This window comes from Aptenodytes patagonicus, chromosome 1, assembly GCF_965638725.1.
Source record: "Aptenodytes patagonicus chromosome 1, bAptPat1.pri.cur, whole genome shotgun sequence".
In the NCBI taxonomy this organism is placed as follows: Eukaryota; Metazoa; Chordata; class Aves; order Sphenisciformes; family Spheniscidae; genus Aptenodytes; species Aptenodytes patagonicus.
In genome coordinates this window covers 53,912,204-53,928,885 of record NC_134949.1, presented here as the reverse complement: position 1 = coordinate 53,928,885, position 16,682 = coordinate 53,912,204, and the positions used below count along the sequence as shown (strand labels likewise).

The following is a 16,682-nucleotide window of genomic DNA, read 5'->3' as shown; positions in this document are numbered from 1 at the left end:
ACGGCCACAGATGCTTCGGGGTGTCCTGTTCCCGCGTGGACTCATCCACAGGTCACAGTCCCTTTGACTCGAGTTCACACTGGTGTTCCAGCCTGTCCAGTACAGCAGCACAGAAACAGCAGCGATGCCCTGGCCATCTGCCAGCCCAGGCGTATGGCCATTGCCATTATCAAAATGTTCCCAGGCACAACAGAGTAAGATGATAATCAGTACAGCAGTACGGCAAGTGGCGAAAGCAAAAAGCAGCCACTAACGAGTACTAGACTCTAATATACAGTGAGGCAAGCAAGCCCCAAGGTAAGCACAGGAGCCTGCCAATTGCTAACTAAACAACATTAACAGATATAAATTTGATCTACCACATTCCAGTCAAACCTGTTGTTACCTCAAACCCTTCGAGCCCCATGCTGGGCACCAGAAAGGACTGTCGTGGTTTAACCCCAGTTGGCAACCAAGCACCACACAACTGCTCGCTCACCCTCCTGCCCTCTCTCCCAGCCCCCCCCTCCACCCCCACCCCATGGGATGGGGGAGAGAATTGGAAGAGCAAAAGTAAGAAAACTCATGGATTGAGATAAGAACAGTTTAATAGTGGATATAAAATAGTAAATTGTAATGAAAAGGAAAACAACAATAGAGAGAGAGGATCAAAACCCAGGATAAAAGTGATGCAACTGCTCACTACCGGCCAACTGATGCCCAGCCAGTCCCCGAGCAGCGGTCACCGCCCCCCGGCCCACTCCCCCCAGCTTATATACTGAGCATGATGTCGCATGGTATGGAGTATCCCTTTGGCCAGTTTGGATTAGCTGTCCTGGCTATGCTCCCTCCCAGCTCTTGTGCACCTCCTCGCTTGCAGAGTATGGGAAGCTGAAAAGTCTTTGACTTAGTTGATGCTAAGCAGTGTTTATACTAAAACATTGGTGTGTTATCACATTATTCTCATGCTAAATCCAAAACACAGCACTGTACCAGCTACTAGGAAGAAAATTAACTCTATCCCAGCCGAAACCAGGACAGTTTCCTGCAGCTTATCTGTATGCTAATGCTCATCTGTTAATGAAGTCTAAAGAGGGAAGGATTAAGGTTTGACTAGGTGGAATTTTGTATTGCCATATTTTTTTATTTTGTGCTTTTTAGGAAGAATTTGATTCTGAATAGTCGTCCATATACAACAGAGCTTTCCCTGGGGAGTGTTCCTTGTAGTGCAATGAATTCTGGAAACATAAATCTCTAGAAACGGTAGTGAATGATTTGTTAGCAGTAAATTGCATGAAAAGGTGAAAAAACAAAACTGGCACTGTACTATAAAGATAACTTGTGCTAAACTACGTTTCAAGGGAGTAAGCTTTTAGCTTTGCACTGTAGCTACACTTAACGCAATAAGGAATCTCCTTAAAACTTTTTTAGAAGCTTCCATTCACGCTGCATCTCCTGGATGAGGAGGGTAGGTACTCTGCTTTTCTGTAAATAGTATATTTCAGGCTACTTTGCACTGTGTCTTTCCATCTTGTTCACTTCATTGTGTGTGCCTCCTTCCCAAACACATTGGGTATGTTTTACTTAAGTCTCTGCTTCTATTTGCAGGACATAGGCTGTACAGTTTTCAAATTGACAAGAGGAGAATGACAGCTGAAAAATCAGACATGTGCCAAACAAACTCTTCCCTCTTCCACTTCCCCCATGGCTGATCTTTTTTTCTTCAGAGTTTAATGTAGGAAGGAGTTTTAGGGAAACTAGAATTAATGTTTTTTCCTCTTGATATCCTGTTCATTTGATGTTCTCCATGATGTTGCTGCTGGACAGTCACTCATTTTCCCATATTTGATTTTCAGTATCCAGCTGTACTTGCTGCTCTTGTATCATTATTCTAATGTTTGCTTGCTGTGTCTTCTAGAAATCCATGTAATGGATTCAAAGCTTGTGGAGTCTATATGGCATACAATGTGCTCAATGTTTAACTTTCTCTTTTAATTGAAATAAAACACTCCAAAAACCTCTCCCATCCTGTAGCTTTGCTTCCCTCCCCCCTCTTTTCCTATATACTGGGATGTAGAATTTTGAAACTAAACTACACAATCTTTTTTCCTCTACCAAAAGCGATCTAGTATGCAATAATTGTGACCTTTATTTTCTTCTGAATATTTTAAATGCTGCTTGTTACCTCTGCCTGCTTGGAACTAGCTTAACATTTCTGTGATGTTCTGGAGGTAGAGAGAAGGATCAGGGCTTTACTTCCTGACACCTGTAAGTGGACTAACAAGTGACTTGTATCTGTTCTGTTCATGTGGCTCTGCATGAAGGATACATGTGAGTGAATATATATGTACAGGTATATACATACACATGCACATGCTTAGGTCCAAGTAAACTGTCATATTGCATGAAGTTGTTTTTCTCTTTTTCTCTCTCTTTAAAGGTTTTGACTTTTAAGGAAATCAACTGGCAGATGATCAGAATAGAAGCAGATGCAATCCAGAGTTCTAAGCATGAAATCATGAGTGCTCCAGTTCGACTGATTACTAACCAATCAAAAATCAGGGTCACGCTTAAAAGAAGGGTAAACTTGAAAAGTTTGAAATCTTTTATTATTTTATGAATTCATTTTTAACTCATGCTCTTAATGCATACGTGCACATAGTAAAGGTTTTAAATTTAAGCTGTATAAAATGTAGAATTCCCTGAACTAAATTTTTAATAACATATAATCGGTAAGACTGTAGAGTTTATAAGAAATATTGCAGGCAGTATTTGAAGATGAAGACCTTGCACAGGTATACTACTAATGAAATTGTTTGATCTGCAGAGCTTTGTTTATGATGATACATGCTAACTTACCTCTAGATTCTGGCAATATTTACATTACTTACATGTAGAGAAATGCATCAGTTTGATATCCAATGCATGCCAAACAAATAAAAAATGAGGCATAAATGTACTTTATCTTAGGTACTTTTTAGTTAATGAGAAGAAAACAATTTAAAATAAAAAATGTTTGTTATTTATATGGAAGAAATTTGCTTTTTGGGAAGTGTGGTTTTGCATTCAACTTTTTTTTTATCCTTGTATTTTATATAAGAAATGTAAGTATTTAATGGACCCATTTGACTTGTTTAAATTTTTATTCTACAGTTAAAGGATTGTAATGTAGTGGCATCAAAACTGGTTCTGATTCTGGATGATTTGCTATGGGTTTTGACCGATTCCCAGTTGAAAGCCATGGTGCAATATGCCAAATCTCTTAGTGAAGCCATAGAGAAATCAACAGAACAGAGAAAAAGCTTGGCTTCTGAAACAGCACAGGTATGACAATTGATTGTCTCGCTATATCGTTATCAGGTGTTCTAAAATACAACACAGTGTGGTTAGTTGTGTTAATTTATTTTAGAGAATGTTCAGTTACTCATTTTCATTCAGCTGTATATCTTAAATTACATTGGGAATGAATCACAGTAGTATAAAATACACAAAATCTTGTAAAATAAAGTCTATTGATGTTAATTGCAGGAAAGAAAATAGTTGTATTTTTTTATCCATGTACAGAGTATTTAGACTTCTGTATTTACTTAAGTTGACTGTTTAGTAAATTTGCTCTCCAAATATTTTCTGGTTATGAATTAAAAAAAAATAATTAGGACACCCTAAGGTAACCTTAATGTGTGGATAGATATGCTTACTATAATGATTTAAAGTTTTTGTTGCTGTGTAAAAACATACAGTTTTTCAGTGCTTGTCCAGTTTGTTTTTATGGTACTGAAACGTTAGCTCTTACTAAGAGCTTTCCTTCATGCAGCTCTCTTGTTGGAATACATAGTGAAAAATAATTCTACTTTTAACATATTTCTGCTGGAATAGATGTGGTATTGATGCTGCATGTAAGGTAGACTTACGTAAATCGTGATCTTCTTCCAGCGCATACAGCAGACTAGACCAACTGGGCTTTGTGAGTGTTGGGGGGAGGGACCTCTTCTTGTCTGTGAAGAAGCAGCACAAATACACTGATAAAAGATAGTCCTATAAAAATAAAACATAATTTGTTACTAAGACTGATTGAGTGAAGTCATTTGTATAGAATCTCTTACAATAAAGCTAGCGTACTGTAATGGAGAGTTCCGTTCTTGTGGTGGTCCTGATGACTTATGATGTGATTTGATGGTTTAGCTACAGCAATCTAATGGTTAGCTGTTACTGAGCAGGGAGGTCCTGATTCTTCAATTCCATGTATTTGCATCTCACCAATTCCCTGGACTGGCACTGGCTCATGTTTGACCCTATTGTGACGTAGGGGAATTAAACTAGCAGAAATGAGCCCAACAAAAAATCGATAGTTTTCTGCTGGTTTAGTTCCCTGAACAGCTTGCAGCAAAAGTTAGAAAAATACCAGTGCTGCAAGTGACAGGGGTGTAAAGAAGTATGGAGGAAGGGGAGAATGGGGGATGCACTGCCATTGCCTCTTTGTGACACCTAGTCATTAGCCCAACTTAGCTTTATTCTAAAACAGCACACTTAAATCTCAGTAACGATCCAAGGTGAACGCACGTGGTGCAGATTTTTCCTTATTTCCAAGGCGTGTTTTGAGTAAGTAAAAGGGTACTTATGCTTGAAAGGAAGGATAAACTTTATAAATCAATATGACTAAATATTTTTTCAGAGCTCTGCCCCTGCACCCAGCTCTCAGCAAGTGAAAGCGCACCAGACAACGGTAGCACCTGATCAAAACGATGCAATAGTAAAATTGTTTAATGATTTTGATGTTAAGGAAACTTCTCATCACTTAGTAATTTCCCATTTGGACCTACATATATGTGATGATATCCATTCTAAAGAAAAAGGTAACTTTTTTTTTTTAAAGTAACATGCCTGTGCACCATAATAATCTTTAGAAGACATTTTGAGGAATACAATAATGTTAATTGAGAGTCTTTATTTTAGAGGAATATTCAGAATTGTCTTCAGTGTCTGTAGACACATTTAAAATCAGCTAGGTGCCTCTATCAGGACAGCATTTCATTATTAAATGTAATTATTTTAGAATAAATGCAATAAAAACTGCTAAGAGTGCTAGTAGCTTCAGTGCTTTTCCTGTCTTCTAGAAACTGATTCTGTCCAGTCTGATTGTTACTGTTTTTTTTCTTTTATATTACAAGTTAACTGGGTTATGAAGAATGCAGTGGCAACATTACTGTGGCTTGAAAGGGTCACTATACAATCTGCTTCTGTAATACTCTTATAAAATACAGACTAATAAAAGAGCAGTCCTTTTGTGTTACTAATTTAGAGAATTTGGTATGCTCTGCAGCACATAGAAAGAATGGAACAAGTGTTCTGTGGCCTTATAATTTTGTGTGTAATACTTGTACTTTGGTGTGTTTTTTGGGTTTTTTTTTTAAATGAAAGGCTATTGCATATAGCCATATTTAGAATCAGGAAAAAAGAAGACAAATGACACTTCTTTCATGCCTTTTAAAAGTGATCAGAAGAGAATGACATATCAGTGTATATTCAAGGAGCTGGCTAGTCACTGAAAAATTTATAGAGGCATACAAGGTCTGCTGAAGAAAAGAGTATGGAAAACTTAGATTTTGGCAAATGTATTTCCTTGATTAGGGAAGACATTTGCAGAGCAGCAGAGCATAAGGTTCACTGGCTAGGGATGTATTTCCTTACATGCAGTGTATCTACTGCAGTTGGGGTTTATCATTCTTAGTGAGATCTCTTTATTGGTCCTTTATTTTTGGCCATGAAGTTTAAATTTAGCAGTGGAAAAATCAGAACAGAGGACTCTCAGAAGACCTCTTCACTGCAATAATATTTGTGAAATAAAATAAATTATATTTACAATGTTCTTGAAAGTAAATGTTGACTTCGAATGACTGGTCATAATCATATATTCAGTGTGAAAAGTTTTGTTTCAGAAAAACTGCAGTAATACGTGTTGAAAGAGTTGTCTTTACTTTTTAATAGCATTTAAAACAATATGCAATTTGTTAATAGTGACCAAGTACAGAATACAGAGTTCTACAAGCCGATCTTTAGAAACCGGTGAAGACTACCTAAATGAAAATTTTGAGGGAAGATAATGAGGTTGTAAGGAGAGCCAGTTAAAGGGGAGGAAGAAGTAGCTGTTAGGTGTTTAAGGGAATGCAGCAACATGAGAACTAACATGCTAAATACAATGTCTGCAGAGCTGAGCGTTGTTTTATTTTACAGACTCAAATAGACGCATTACAGGAGGGGCCATGCAGCTTTCCTTCAGCTATTTAACAGTGGACTATTATCCATTTCACAAAGCAGGTATGAAAGTGAGCATTTTGTGAATTACCTGTGGAATGTAACTATCTTGCTTGAATACTAAAAAATTTGTTTGTGTGTGTATATGTATACGGCTTGGATAATAATGTTTTAAGCATTTGAAATACACACCTTTTTTTTTCCCTTCTATATGCAAAAACAAACAACAAAAGCAACAACCTGGGAACCAATTTAATTTCTGTGAATGAGCTATTTTAGGCCAAACACTTTTCCTTTTCACTGTTCTGTTTGGTCAACAAAACGGTGTTTACGCATTTCTGACATGAAAAGAATTGTGTGTTGACAGAGGAAGGCAGTGTAGCAGATTGAGAATTCACTAATTGGATATTTGCAAAAGTCGAACTGCTAGATTTTTTTCCATATAGAAGTCTATCATTTTATGTCCATTTGCAAGCAGTGCTTTGTTTTTTATTTTACTTTGCTAGACAAGAATCCCAGTGTGTAGAGGTTCAATTGTATAGCCTTTTGTTAAGGAATTGTTATTAAACAGATGTTAGCAATTTCCAAAGAAGCATTTCTTACAAATCATTTCTAGTAAATATGTTTTTCAGAAATCTAAAAAATTTAGAAGAGACAAAATAAGTTTGCTGTTGAATTTGAGATCAAAGGCAATCCGGTACAGTGGTGGGGCTTTTAGTTGGTGGTGGGGGGTTTGATTGTGCTTTGTTTTGCTTTTTACTAACACAGACCAGTAATTTCGGAGTGATTATCCACATACATTAAAGATGTGAATTAGCTGTAGCTTGCCTCATGTCCTTCTTGTCACTCATGGTTGTAGATGGAATCCTGTTATGTCAATCTGTTTCATTCATAAGTAGCAAGTATAATTTTTGCACCTTAAAAAATGTCATTTAGCATAGGTCAAATAAGCATATTCTTTTCTGTGGCTGTGTATGTTTAAGAAAAACAGTATTCTTTCTTTGCTATAGATTGGCCTAATATGGTTTGAAATTTGTGATATTGGTTTCCTGTCCTATAAAAGTGGGACCTTAAGTTACAGAGGTTTAACACATGCCTGTCTTGTGACCCAGCTATGTTTTTCATTTACTGTCACTTCTGATTCCTATTATGTCTAAGTGAGGGTCTGATCTATCTATGATTTCTGTGAGCTCTTCTCAGAGAAAATGTGGAGAACCAGGGAAATAAATTGTTTCTTTTGGAAGGATTCTTAGCCAGATTGAACCATGCACTGTAGGCTGTTGGATGGGCATGTTAGAAGCTCACTGAGAATGCTTTTAGGTAATGGCTACATGGGACATAACTCCCACTGCATGAAACCAGAGATGGAGAAAATCATCTGCAGAGTAAAGGTGGTGCCTCTAAAGGTAGTGTTCTCCTGCAGTCTTAAATGGTGTTCTGTACAAGTATGTTTAAGTAACAGAAATCTAGGTCTCACTAATAAGCTATGACAAAAAACTGCCAAAGGTGGTAGTGTTTGATCCCATAGGGTGTATGTGTGGAGGGGGAGGGAACATGCCAGAAAGTTTCTTTTTCGACTTTAAGAGGTTGTCATCTTCTCACCATTTTAGAAGAGTGTGTCAATTCTGTGGGCAAACTATTGTCACAGAGGGGAGAGTCCCTTTACTCAAAGCAAAAAGAGCAGATATTGATCTTGAAGGTTCAAAGGGAGTTTTCTAGCCATGTAGGTATCATGCCTCTCTATACTGCTGTATCAGGCTATTGCCTGATATGCAGAGCATTCCTACCCCGAAGCTGAGGCTCTGCAATATTGCATACTGAAGGACAACACCATATTAATACTCTGTAACAGCGGGCAAGCAGGAAACAGCTATATACTTCTATGACTCTTACCAGACTGTTTTCTGGTTTTGTACCTCTCTGGCCTATGGAATATTTAGAAATAGCTCTTTTGGTATAGTCGTCTTGGAAATTGCAGTTAATCCTTCAGGAAAAAGCCCTCAACAATTAATTATTTTGCAGATTGGGTTCTTGTGAGGTTTTTTTGTTTTGTTTATTTGTTTTTGTAACAGACCCCACCCAGAAAGACTCTAAAGGGAGTCTGAGGCATAATTGCTGTAGGGGAAATTTCCAACCCATTGAAAATGAAGCCTTCCAACAATAGCCTTTCATAGTACTTAAGGAAAATGAAGCAGGTTGTGTGTCCAGTGACTGTGATAACCCTAACATAAGCCAGACTTATTGGATGTTGTAAACCTGTCTGTACAGCAGTCCGTCGCTTTACTAGTCCACGCAGACCTACTCTCAGTGAAGCTTTTATCCAGATCCATTATCTGTGCAGCTGATGTGTTACTGGATGATGATCAGAGAAAGCTGCTGCTTTGCCATCATGCAGGACATTTTGCAGCACAGGAAATTCTTGATCAAGCTGATATATTGAGACAATATGAGAAACTGGAAAGCATTTTCTTCCTGGGCAACCAGCAATAAGTTCAGATGGTAGCAACATCAGTGCCAGCTCGACTAAAATATTCTTTTCTTGTTACAATCTGGCCTGCTCTTCGCTTTTCACAGATAAATGTGGCGATGACACCTCCATATGTAGAATTGTAGAATAGTTGAGGATAGAAGGCACCTCTGGAGATTGTCTAGTCCAACCCCTCTGATTAAAGTGGTGTTAATTAAAGTTAGCTTCCCAGAATTGTGTCCAGTTAGGTTTTGAATAGCTCCAAGGGTGGAGACTCTACAGCCTCCCTGGGCAACCTAGTCCAGTGTTTAACCACTGTCACAGTAGAAAAGCTTTATTTTTTAAAAAGGTTTAAGTGGAATTTCTTGTATTTCACTTTGTGCTTATTGCCTCTTGTCCTGTCACTGGGCATCATTGAGAAGAATCTGGCTCCCTCATCTTTACTCCCCCCATCAATCATTTATACACATTGATAAGATCCCTCTGAGCCTTCTCTTCTCCAGGCTAAATGATCCCAGCCATCTCAGCCTTTCCTTGAAAGGTGTTCCAGTCTCTTAAGTATCTTTGTGACCATTTGCTGGACTCACTCCAGTAAGTTTATGGCCGCCTTGTACTGGGGAGCCCAGAACTGGACCCAGCACTCCAGATGTAGTCTCACCAGGGTTGAGCAAAGGGCATGGATCACCTCCCTTGACCTGCTGGCAGTGCTTTTCCTAAGCAGCCCAAGGTGCTGTTGGCATTCTTTACATCAAGGACACATTGCTGGTTCATACTGAACTTACTGTCTCAGGTTTGTTTTTTTTTTTTTTTCTGCAGAGCTGCTTCCCAGCTGGTCAGCCTCTAGCCTGTACTCCAGATGCTGGACTTGGATTTCCCTTTGAAGTTCATGAGATTACTGTCGGGTTACTTTTCTAGCCTTTTGAGGTCCCTCTGAATGGTAGCACAACAACCTGGTGTATCAACCATTCCTCCTAGTTTTGTACCATCTGCAGAGCTGTTGAGGGTGCACTCTGTCCCATCATCCAGCTTATTCATGAAGATATATTGGCCCCAGTATTGGCCTGGGGGGTATACCACAGATGACTGCCTCCAGCTGGACTTCATGCTGCTGATCCCAACCCTTGAAGATGTAACAGTTTAGCCAGTTTCCAGTCCACCTCACTGTGTACTTACCTAGTCAGTACTTCATCATTTTGTCACTGAGCATGTTACAGACAGTGTTGAAAGCCTTGCTGAAGTTGAGGTAGACAACATCCACTGCTCTCCCCTCATCCATCAAGCCAGTCACCTCATAGTAGAAGGCTGTAAAGTTCATCAGGCATGATTTCTCCATCATAAATCCATGCATGTGTACTCCCAATCACCTTCCTGTCCTTAATGTATTTTGAAATGGTTTCCAGGATTATTTGCTCTATTGACCTCTGTTACCTTCCTCTATTGCCTTCTTTGAGGTGAGGCTGACCGGCCTGTTCTTTTCATCCTCCTCTTGAAGATAGGAATGACATTTGCTTTCTTCCAGTCCTCAGGAACCTTTCCTGATAACTATTTAATGATAACCTTTCAAATACAATTCAGAGTGGCCTCCCCATGACATTGGCCAGCTCTTTCAGCACTTGTTTGCATCTCGTCAGGATCCCATGAACTTGTGCATGTCTGATCAATTTAAATGTTTCCTAAGTTAATGCTCCTCTGCCAAGGAGAAGGTTTCCTTGCTCCAGACTTTCCCAAAGGTCTCAAGGACCTGGGAATTCTGAAGTCAAGTGTTACCAGTGAAGACTGAGGCAAAGAAGGCCCGAGTACGTCAGCCTTCTCTATGTTGATTGTCACCAAGTCCGCTGCCCCATTCAACAGCAAGCCCGGGCTTTCCCTACTCTTCCTTTTGCTGGTGATAACACCTGTAGAAGCCTTTCTTGTTGTCCTTAATGCTCCTCATTAGATTCAGCTCCAGATAGGCTTTGGCATCCCTAATGCCATCCTCCATATTCTTTTTGGGTAACCTAATGCTGTTTCCACATCTTGTACACTTCCTTTTTATCTCTGAATTTAGTCAGGAGCTCCTAGTTTATCCACACAGGCCTCCTTCCACATTTGCTAGATTTCCTGCTTTTCAGGGGTGGACCATTCTTTGGCTTGGAGGTGATTCTTGAACATCAACCAGCTCTCCTGGACCCCTCTTCTGGCCAGGGTTATATCCCATGAGGTTCCTTCAAGCAGGCTAAAGGCTGCTCTCCTGAAGTCCTGGGTTGTCATTCAGCTTTTTGCCTTGTTCCTTCACCTTGGAATTGTGAACTCCACCATGTCATGGTCACTGCAGCCAAGGCTGCCCCTGACCTTCACATCCCTGACCCATTCTTCCTTTTTTTTGTAAGAATCGGGTCCAGTGGAGCATGTGTTCTCTTTGGCTGCTTGATTACCTATGTTAGGAGGTGGTCATCGATGCACTTTCAGAAAGAGCATGAATTACTTGTGTCTTGCTGTATTGTCCCTCCAGTAGACACTGGGGTGGCTAAAGTTCCTGATGAGGACCAGGGTCTGTGAACGTGATACTTCTTCCAGTTGTCTGAAGAGGGCCTCATCTTCCTAATCAGATGGTCTGTAGCAGACATCCACCACAACATCTAATCCTGACCTGTAAGCGCTCCACCAGCTGATCATCCATCCCAAAGCAGAGCTCCATGTGTTCCCACTGATCTTACTGAGGGGGCAACTCACCCTCCTTGCCTTCTTGGCCTGTGCTTCCCAAAGAGCCTGTGTCCATCCTTTGCAGCATTTCGGTTGTGTGCTATCTCACTATGTCTCTGTGATCCCAATGAGATCATAGCCCTGCAACTGCATGCAGATCTCTCGTTCCTCCTGCTCCCACATGTTCCTCATGCTGCATATGTTAGTGTGCAAGCACTTCAGAGAGGCACCTGCCCATACTGACTTTCCAGAAGGGGTATGAGAGCTTTCCCTATAATGCTGCTGTCCTGTAGGTACTTCAGAGTTTATATGCATATGCTTGGGGTGACCCCACTTCAGCCCTGTTTTGGAGAATCCCAGCTTCGTGGGCTTGAATTTAATGTATCTTTGCCCTCTTGCTCTCTTTCTGTTTTCTTCCCTGTTCCTTTCTCTTCTTCCTTAGATAGAAAGATGTGAATAACTGTCAAAAGGCTGTGAGGCAGGAGGGTGGGGAAAAATGTTGTCTCCTATGATAGGCCCCTCTCTTAAAGTTTCTTCCATGCTGAAATCTTTGCATTTAGACTTGAAATCACAATTTTTTCCCAAAGCATTTTCCTATTTTAATAGCAACCATATCTACTCATCCCCAGTGTAAGTATCCAAAAGCTCATTAAGTCCCAAATAAAGTAAGTTTTCGCATGCTGGTATTTAAAGAGTGATGTACCACTTGATAAAAGTTATTTGTATTGCATCCTTATTATCGAACAGGTTAGTAGACTGTTTTTACAGGGACTGTTTGAAGAGATCTTGATTTCTTTCAGAGGTTTAAATGCTTGACGAACAGAAACATGTTAGGAATAAAAGAATTTCCACTGGGCTTGATTTTTAAGGCTGTGTGTGCCGCAGCACTGATTGAACTTACTTTCTTGTTTGTGTGCCATAAAGGTGCTATAGAGCCAAGACAAAAAGAATACATTTCTGGAAAGGGACCAGGAGCTTCTTAGGACACAGTTCTGGCAGGAAAGATAAACTTGGAAAAAGTGAGCATGAGAACATTGTTCTGTTACTTGTTCTCACGTGCGGTTTTGGGTTGTTTTTTTTTTTTTCAATGAAATATTTTTTTGCATGTTCTCACGTGTGACATTAATGTGTCATCAGATTTCTCTGAACTGGAAATGTTCAATGATGTTTTGAGTATTAGTGGTGTTAAAAGGCAGGTGGCAATATTATATTGTTTTCTGAGTGATTTTGTGAAGCAGTGAGACTTGTTTTTATGTAATATATAACTTCTGTTTTAACATCTGTTATAACTTCTGTTGTTCTATAATTACAGCATGCAACGAGATTATATTTTGAAGAAGAATTGTGAAATAGTGGAAACTTGTTATGCAGTTAGAAGCAAACTTTCAAATGAGTTAGTGTTTCCCCCATTCCTCTTATTTGCAGGAGACAGCTGCAATCACTGGATGCATTATAGTGATGCCACTAAAACCAGAAGTGGATGGGCCAAAGAATTATTAAATGAATTCAAAAGCAACGTTGAATTGCTTAAGCAGGCTGTGAAGGACCAGGTCATAGATTCTCCTCCCAAATCACCACCTGCTGTATCTCCTCAGAACCTACAAACAGGTACTTTGTTTGCATCACTAATGCTCTAATTCCATGAAATGTTAAAACTATTCTAAAAAAGGCTGTTCTTTTCAATGATTCCATCACTATTCTTTCCTACAGGCAAGGAACAGATACCGAAAGGAACATCTAGGGCTTCCTCTGTATCTTCCCAACAACCAAAGGGCAAACTGATGTCTAGTCCTATTGTGGTTAGACTTGCAGATTTCAATATATATCAGGTACATTTCTTCAAGTTAGTAAAACTGGGGCTACTTCGCCCTTGACTGTTACGTAACTATGGTTTTTAAGGGACAATTCCGAAGCCCATTGAAATTAATAGAAGTCTTTCCGTTCATTATTGGATTAGACCTTTATGGGCCTGCTTCTGCTTTGATAAAATTGGTGGATATTTTCTTACCGACTTTATATTAGATGATACCCTGTCACAATTATGATTTGGATCCAAGTTCTACTGTTCCCCAAATCCTGACATTTGGAATTTCATCTTTTCATTGCACCATGTTAGGTACCCAATATTTTAATATGTGGGTTTGTATTTATTGCTTTTCTTGTTGTTATCTTTTTCAAAGCGCATGGATATTTTTTATAAATGTTAAATTAAGAGTTTTTAAAATTTTTATCCAGCCCCTCTCTCCCCCAGTGATATTTTGAGTAGACACTTTTACTGTTCCCCCCCCCAGCTTTTGTTTGAGTGAGTAATTTTAGTTGCTGCTTGTGGACCAGATTCACTCTTTGGTGCAGATAGGAGGCAACTGGAATAGAGGAGGAGTATACCTCTAAGGCAGAATGGTAGCGATATAGGAGGATACACTCTAAATTTCAGGTCCTAACAAAAATGCTTAGTGTGTGCCCTTAGTCATTGTGACTTCTACTTGCTCTTGTTCCAATTTTCAATGCTTTTTTGCCATATCACTTCTGATAGAGTGGGAGGTTGCAGCTTGCTGCCGGGAGCCTTCATCTGGGTTTGAAGTGGTTTTATAATATCATTTTGTACTGTCAGTGTTTTCACTTGCCTTCTACTCTTCAGATGCTTGTCTCCTCCTCCTCCTCCCTACACAAATACATTTTCAATTTTTTTAATTGTCATTATTTCTATACAATTTACAAAAAGCTATTTTTCTAAATAGATCTGTTACTACTTGAATTTTTGTGTGTTAATACAGAGATGTTTGCAGCTTGAAAACAACCACATGAAGTGAAGCAGGCTTGTAAAGGTTATATATTCATTATTTCCAGTGAAACTAATACAAGCAGATATCATCATATATTTAGTATTAATAAGCTGGCTAATTTCAAACTAGCAGTCTTGACCTATTAAGTGTTGGATGAAAGAGCTTTGTTTTGACAACATACTTTTTAAACTAGGATACATTCCGAGAAATTTAAGGTCAAATATATATCAAAAGGTGATCTCTTTCTTGTTTCATAACTTACATTGGAAGGAACAGAAATGGAGGATTACTGTTCTATAGTGTCTTGATTCTCCTGTGAAGTAGACCTTCGGGCATAGCCAAGCATACGTATCTTTGCCAGGTGCATGCTGAACACCTTGCTTAGCAGTATACAGTCAAGAGTTGGTGCATGTACTGGAATCTGTCCTTACAACAATACAAGGACTTGCTAACACTTGTGTAGTGAACTTATCTAGCTTATCTATCCCTTATCATCTAGATATGGATCCTTTTGGACAGATAGTATGCAAATATACCACATCCTAGCATAATTGCTTATACAGGAGCTGTAGTGTTTGCAATAGAGATACCAGATCATTCTAGGCTTCTGGTGAACGCCTTTGAAAGCAATCTGCTGCCTCCTGCCTCGCATGAAGGAAGGGGATTTGGTACCATTAATACTATATAGTTTTCTTGTGAAACTGTTCTATGTGGATTGCTTCTTACTACAAGGCAACTAGGTGTTTCTCATTGTCAGCACTTTGTGTGGTTGGGGATCTACATCTGAGAGCAGTGGAATGTTATGCTACTAGGGGCAGTGCCTTGCAACTACAAATGCTTAATGATTATAAAAACGTAATGTATTAATGAAATTAATGTTTTATCTTTTACAGGTTTCAACAGCAGACCAGTGTCGTTCTTCCCCTAAAGCTCTGATCTCTTGCAATAAAAAGTCACTTTATCTTCCACCAGAAATGCCAGCTATTCATATTGAATTCACTGAATATTACTACCCAGATGGAAAGGACTTTCCTAGTAAGACTTTTTTTTTTTGTACTGAACCATAAATTTTGTGTGTTACTTTCACCTTTATGAAGCTTAATACTGATTCGAGGTTGACAACTGGAAATAGGTAATGGCTTCTAAAATGGAAAGAACACAACACTGCTCCATTTCCACAGTGCTTGCTCCTGGCAAACTCCTGTAAATACTGTTTTTTATAAACATGTTTTTTAAGTCTGAAAACACTCACACATTTTTACTGACACATAAATTATTCATTCTCCAACATACATGTATTGTTTCTGCAGTTCCACTGTCTGGCTACATAAAAGAACTCAATGGCTACGTAGAAGAACTCAAACTATTGCAGTAGTATCTAAGATGCAACAAAGATCTGCTGGAGTTATTTTTATTAATGTGTTACGGGACTGGCCCTGTTTTATATACAGAAATGTCAGTGGATTTCTTGGAGGTGGGACTTGAGGACAGCAAAATCTTGGTCCTGCCCTTCCTCTGTAATGAGGGCATTCTCCCCCTCTCCTCAGACTTCATTCTATTCTAATATTAGCTTTTACATTCAAAAATTCAGTTACTTGCTTGGAGTGGGAGAAAGAAGCATCACTTCAGGTATCTCCTAACAATTTATTCTTCCTTGGGACCAAAGGAGTAGGTTTCCATTCTTTCTCTGATGTAAAATGCAAGTCTGCACTTGTTTTTTTAAAAAAACAAAAAACAAAAAAAAAAAAACAAAAAAAAAACCCTTCAAAAAAACAACCCCTAAACATTTTACTTATTCTCATGATTTTGTTTTGTTTTCTCTTTTAGTTCCATGTCCAAATTTGTATGGCCAGCTGAATGCTTTACAGTTCACCCTGGATGAGAGAAGTATTCTTTGGCTAAATCAGTTTGTGTTGGATTTGAAACAGAGTCTTATTCAGTTCATGGCCATGTACAAGTTAAATGACAATTCAAAATCAGATGAACATGTTGATGTTAGAGTTGATGGACTAATGTTAAAGGTATGCTGTCACTGAGGAGGGGTTTTATGGTTCCTTGGCAGAAAATACTTTTTCTGTTCTTCTGAAAAGCTGTTAGCAAAGCAGCTTGAGGAATAAATGGTCAAATAAATGAACAAACAACCCACGCAATAAGAAACGCTGCTCTGGAAAACTATGCAGAATATGATGGTTTGAAGACAGACATCGGTCTTCCATACTACTTCATCTCTGTCCTCGGGGTATTCGTTTTGTATTGAGGACCTGAATGGGAGTATTAACAAAGTATTTCACTGTATTCAATGAAGCTGACATAGCAGAAGAAAAAAAATTGAGCACTGAAGTAAAAATAATTAGCAAAAAATTAATATTTGCACTCTATATTAATGCAAGGGCCCTCCCTTGTTCCTTTGGTTGTAGTATATCAAAACTATTTCGTCTTGTTAGTGAATGCCTGGAGTAAAGAAAGCAGTTCATCTGAAGGTTTATTTCCTTCTCCAAAACCCATTCTCACTGTTTTCT

The 16,682-nt window shown here is 38.9% G+C and overlaps 1 protein-coding gene across 3 annotated transcripts in view; it reads left to right on the top strand.

Moving 5' to 3' along the window:
* BLTP3B (bridge-like lipid transfer protein family member 3B) overlaps positions 1-16,682 on the top strand; it is a 65,983-nt gene that overhangs the window by 26,731 nt on the left and 22,570 nt on the right. For 2 of the 3 annotated variants that reach the window (XM_076335345.1, XM_076335338.1), the window contains 8 exons: positions 2,420-2,560; positions 3,133-3,303; positions 4,652-4,832; positions 6,211-6,294; positions 12,806-12,988; positions 13,091-13,209; positions 15,057-15,198; positions 15,991-16,184. In XM_076335345.1, the coding sequence (XP_076191460.1) occupies positions 2,420-2,560; positions 3,133-3,303; positions 4,652-4,832; positions 6,211-6,294; positions 12,806-12,988; positions 13,091-13,209; positions 15,057-15,198; positions 15,991-16,184 (1,215 nt within the window). The remainder of the gene's footprint in view (positions 1-2,419; positions 2,561-3,132; positions 3,304-4,651; positions 4,833-6,210; positions 6,295-12,805; positions 12,989-13,090; positions 13,210-15,056; positions 15,199-15,990; positions 16,185-16,682) is intronic. The other variant, XM_076335353.1, reaches the window with a different exon arrangement.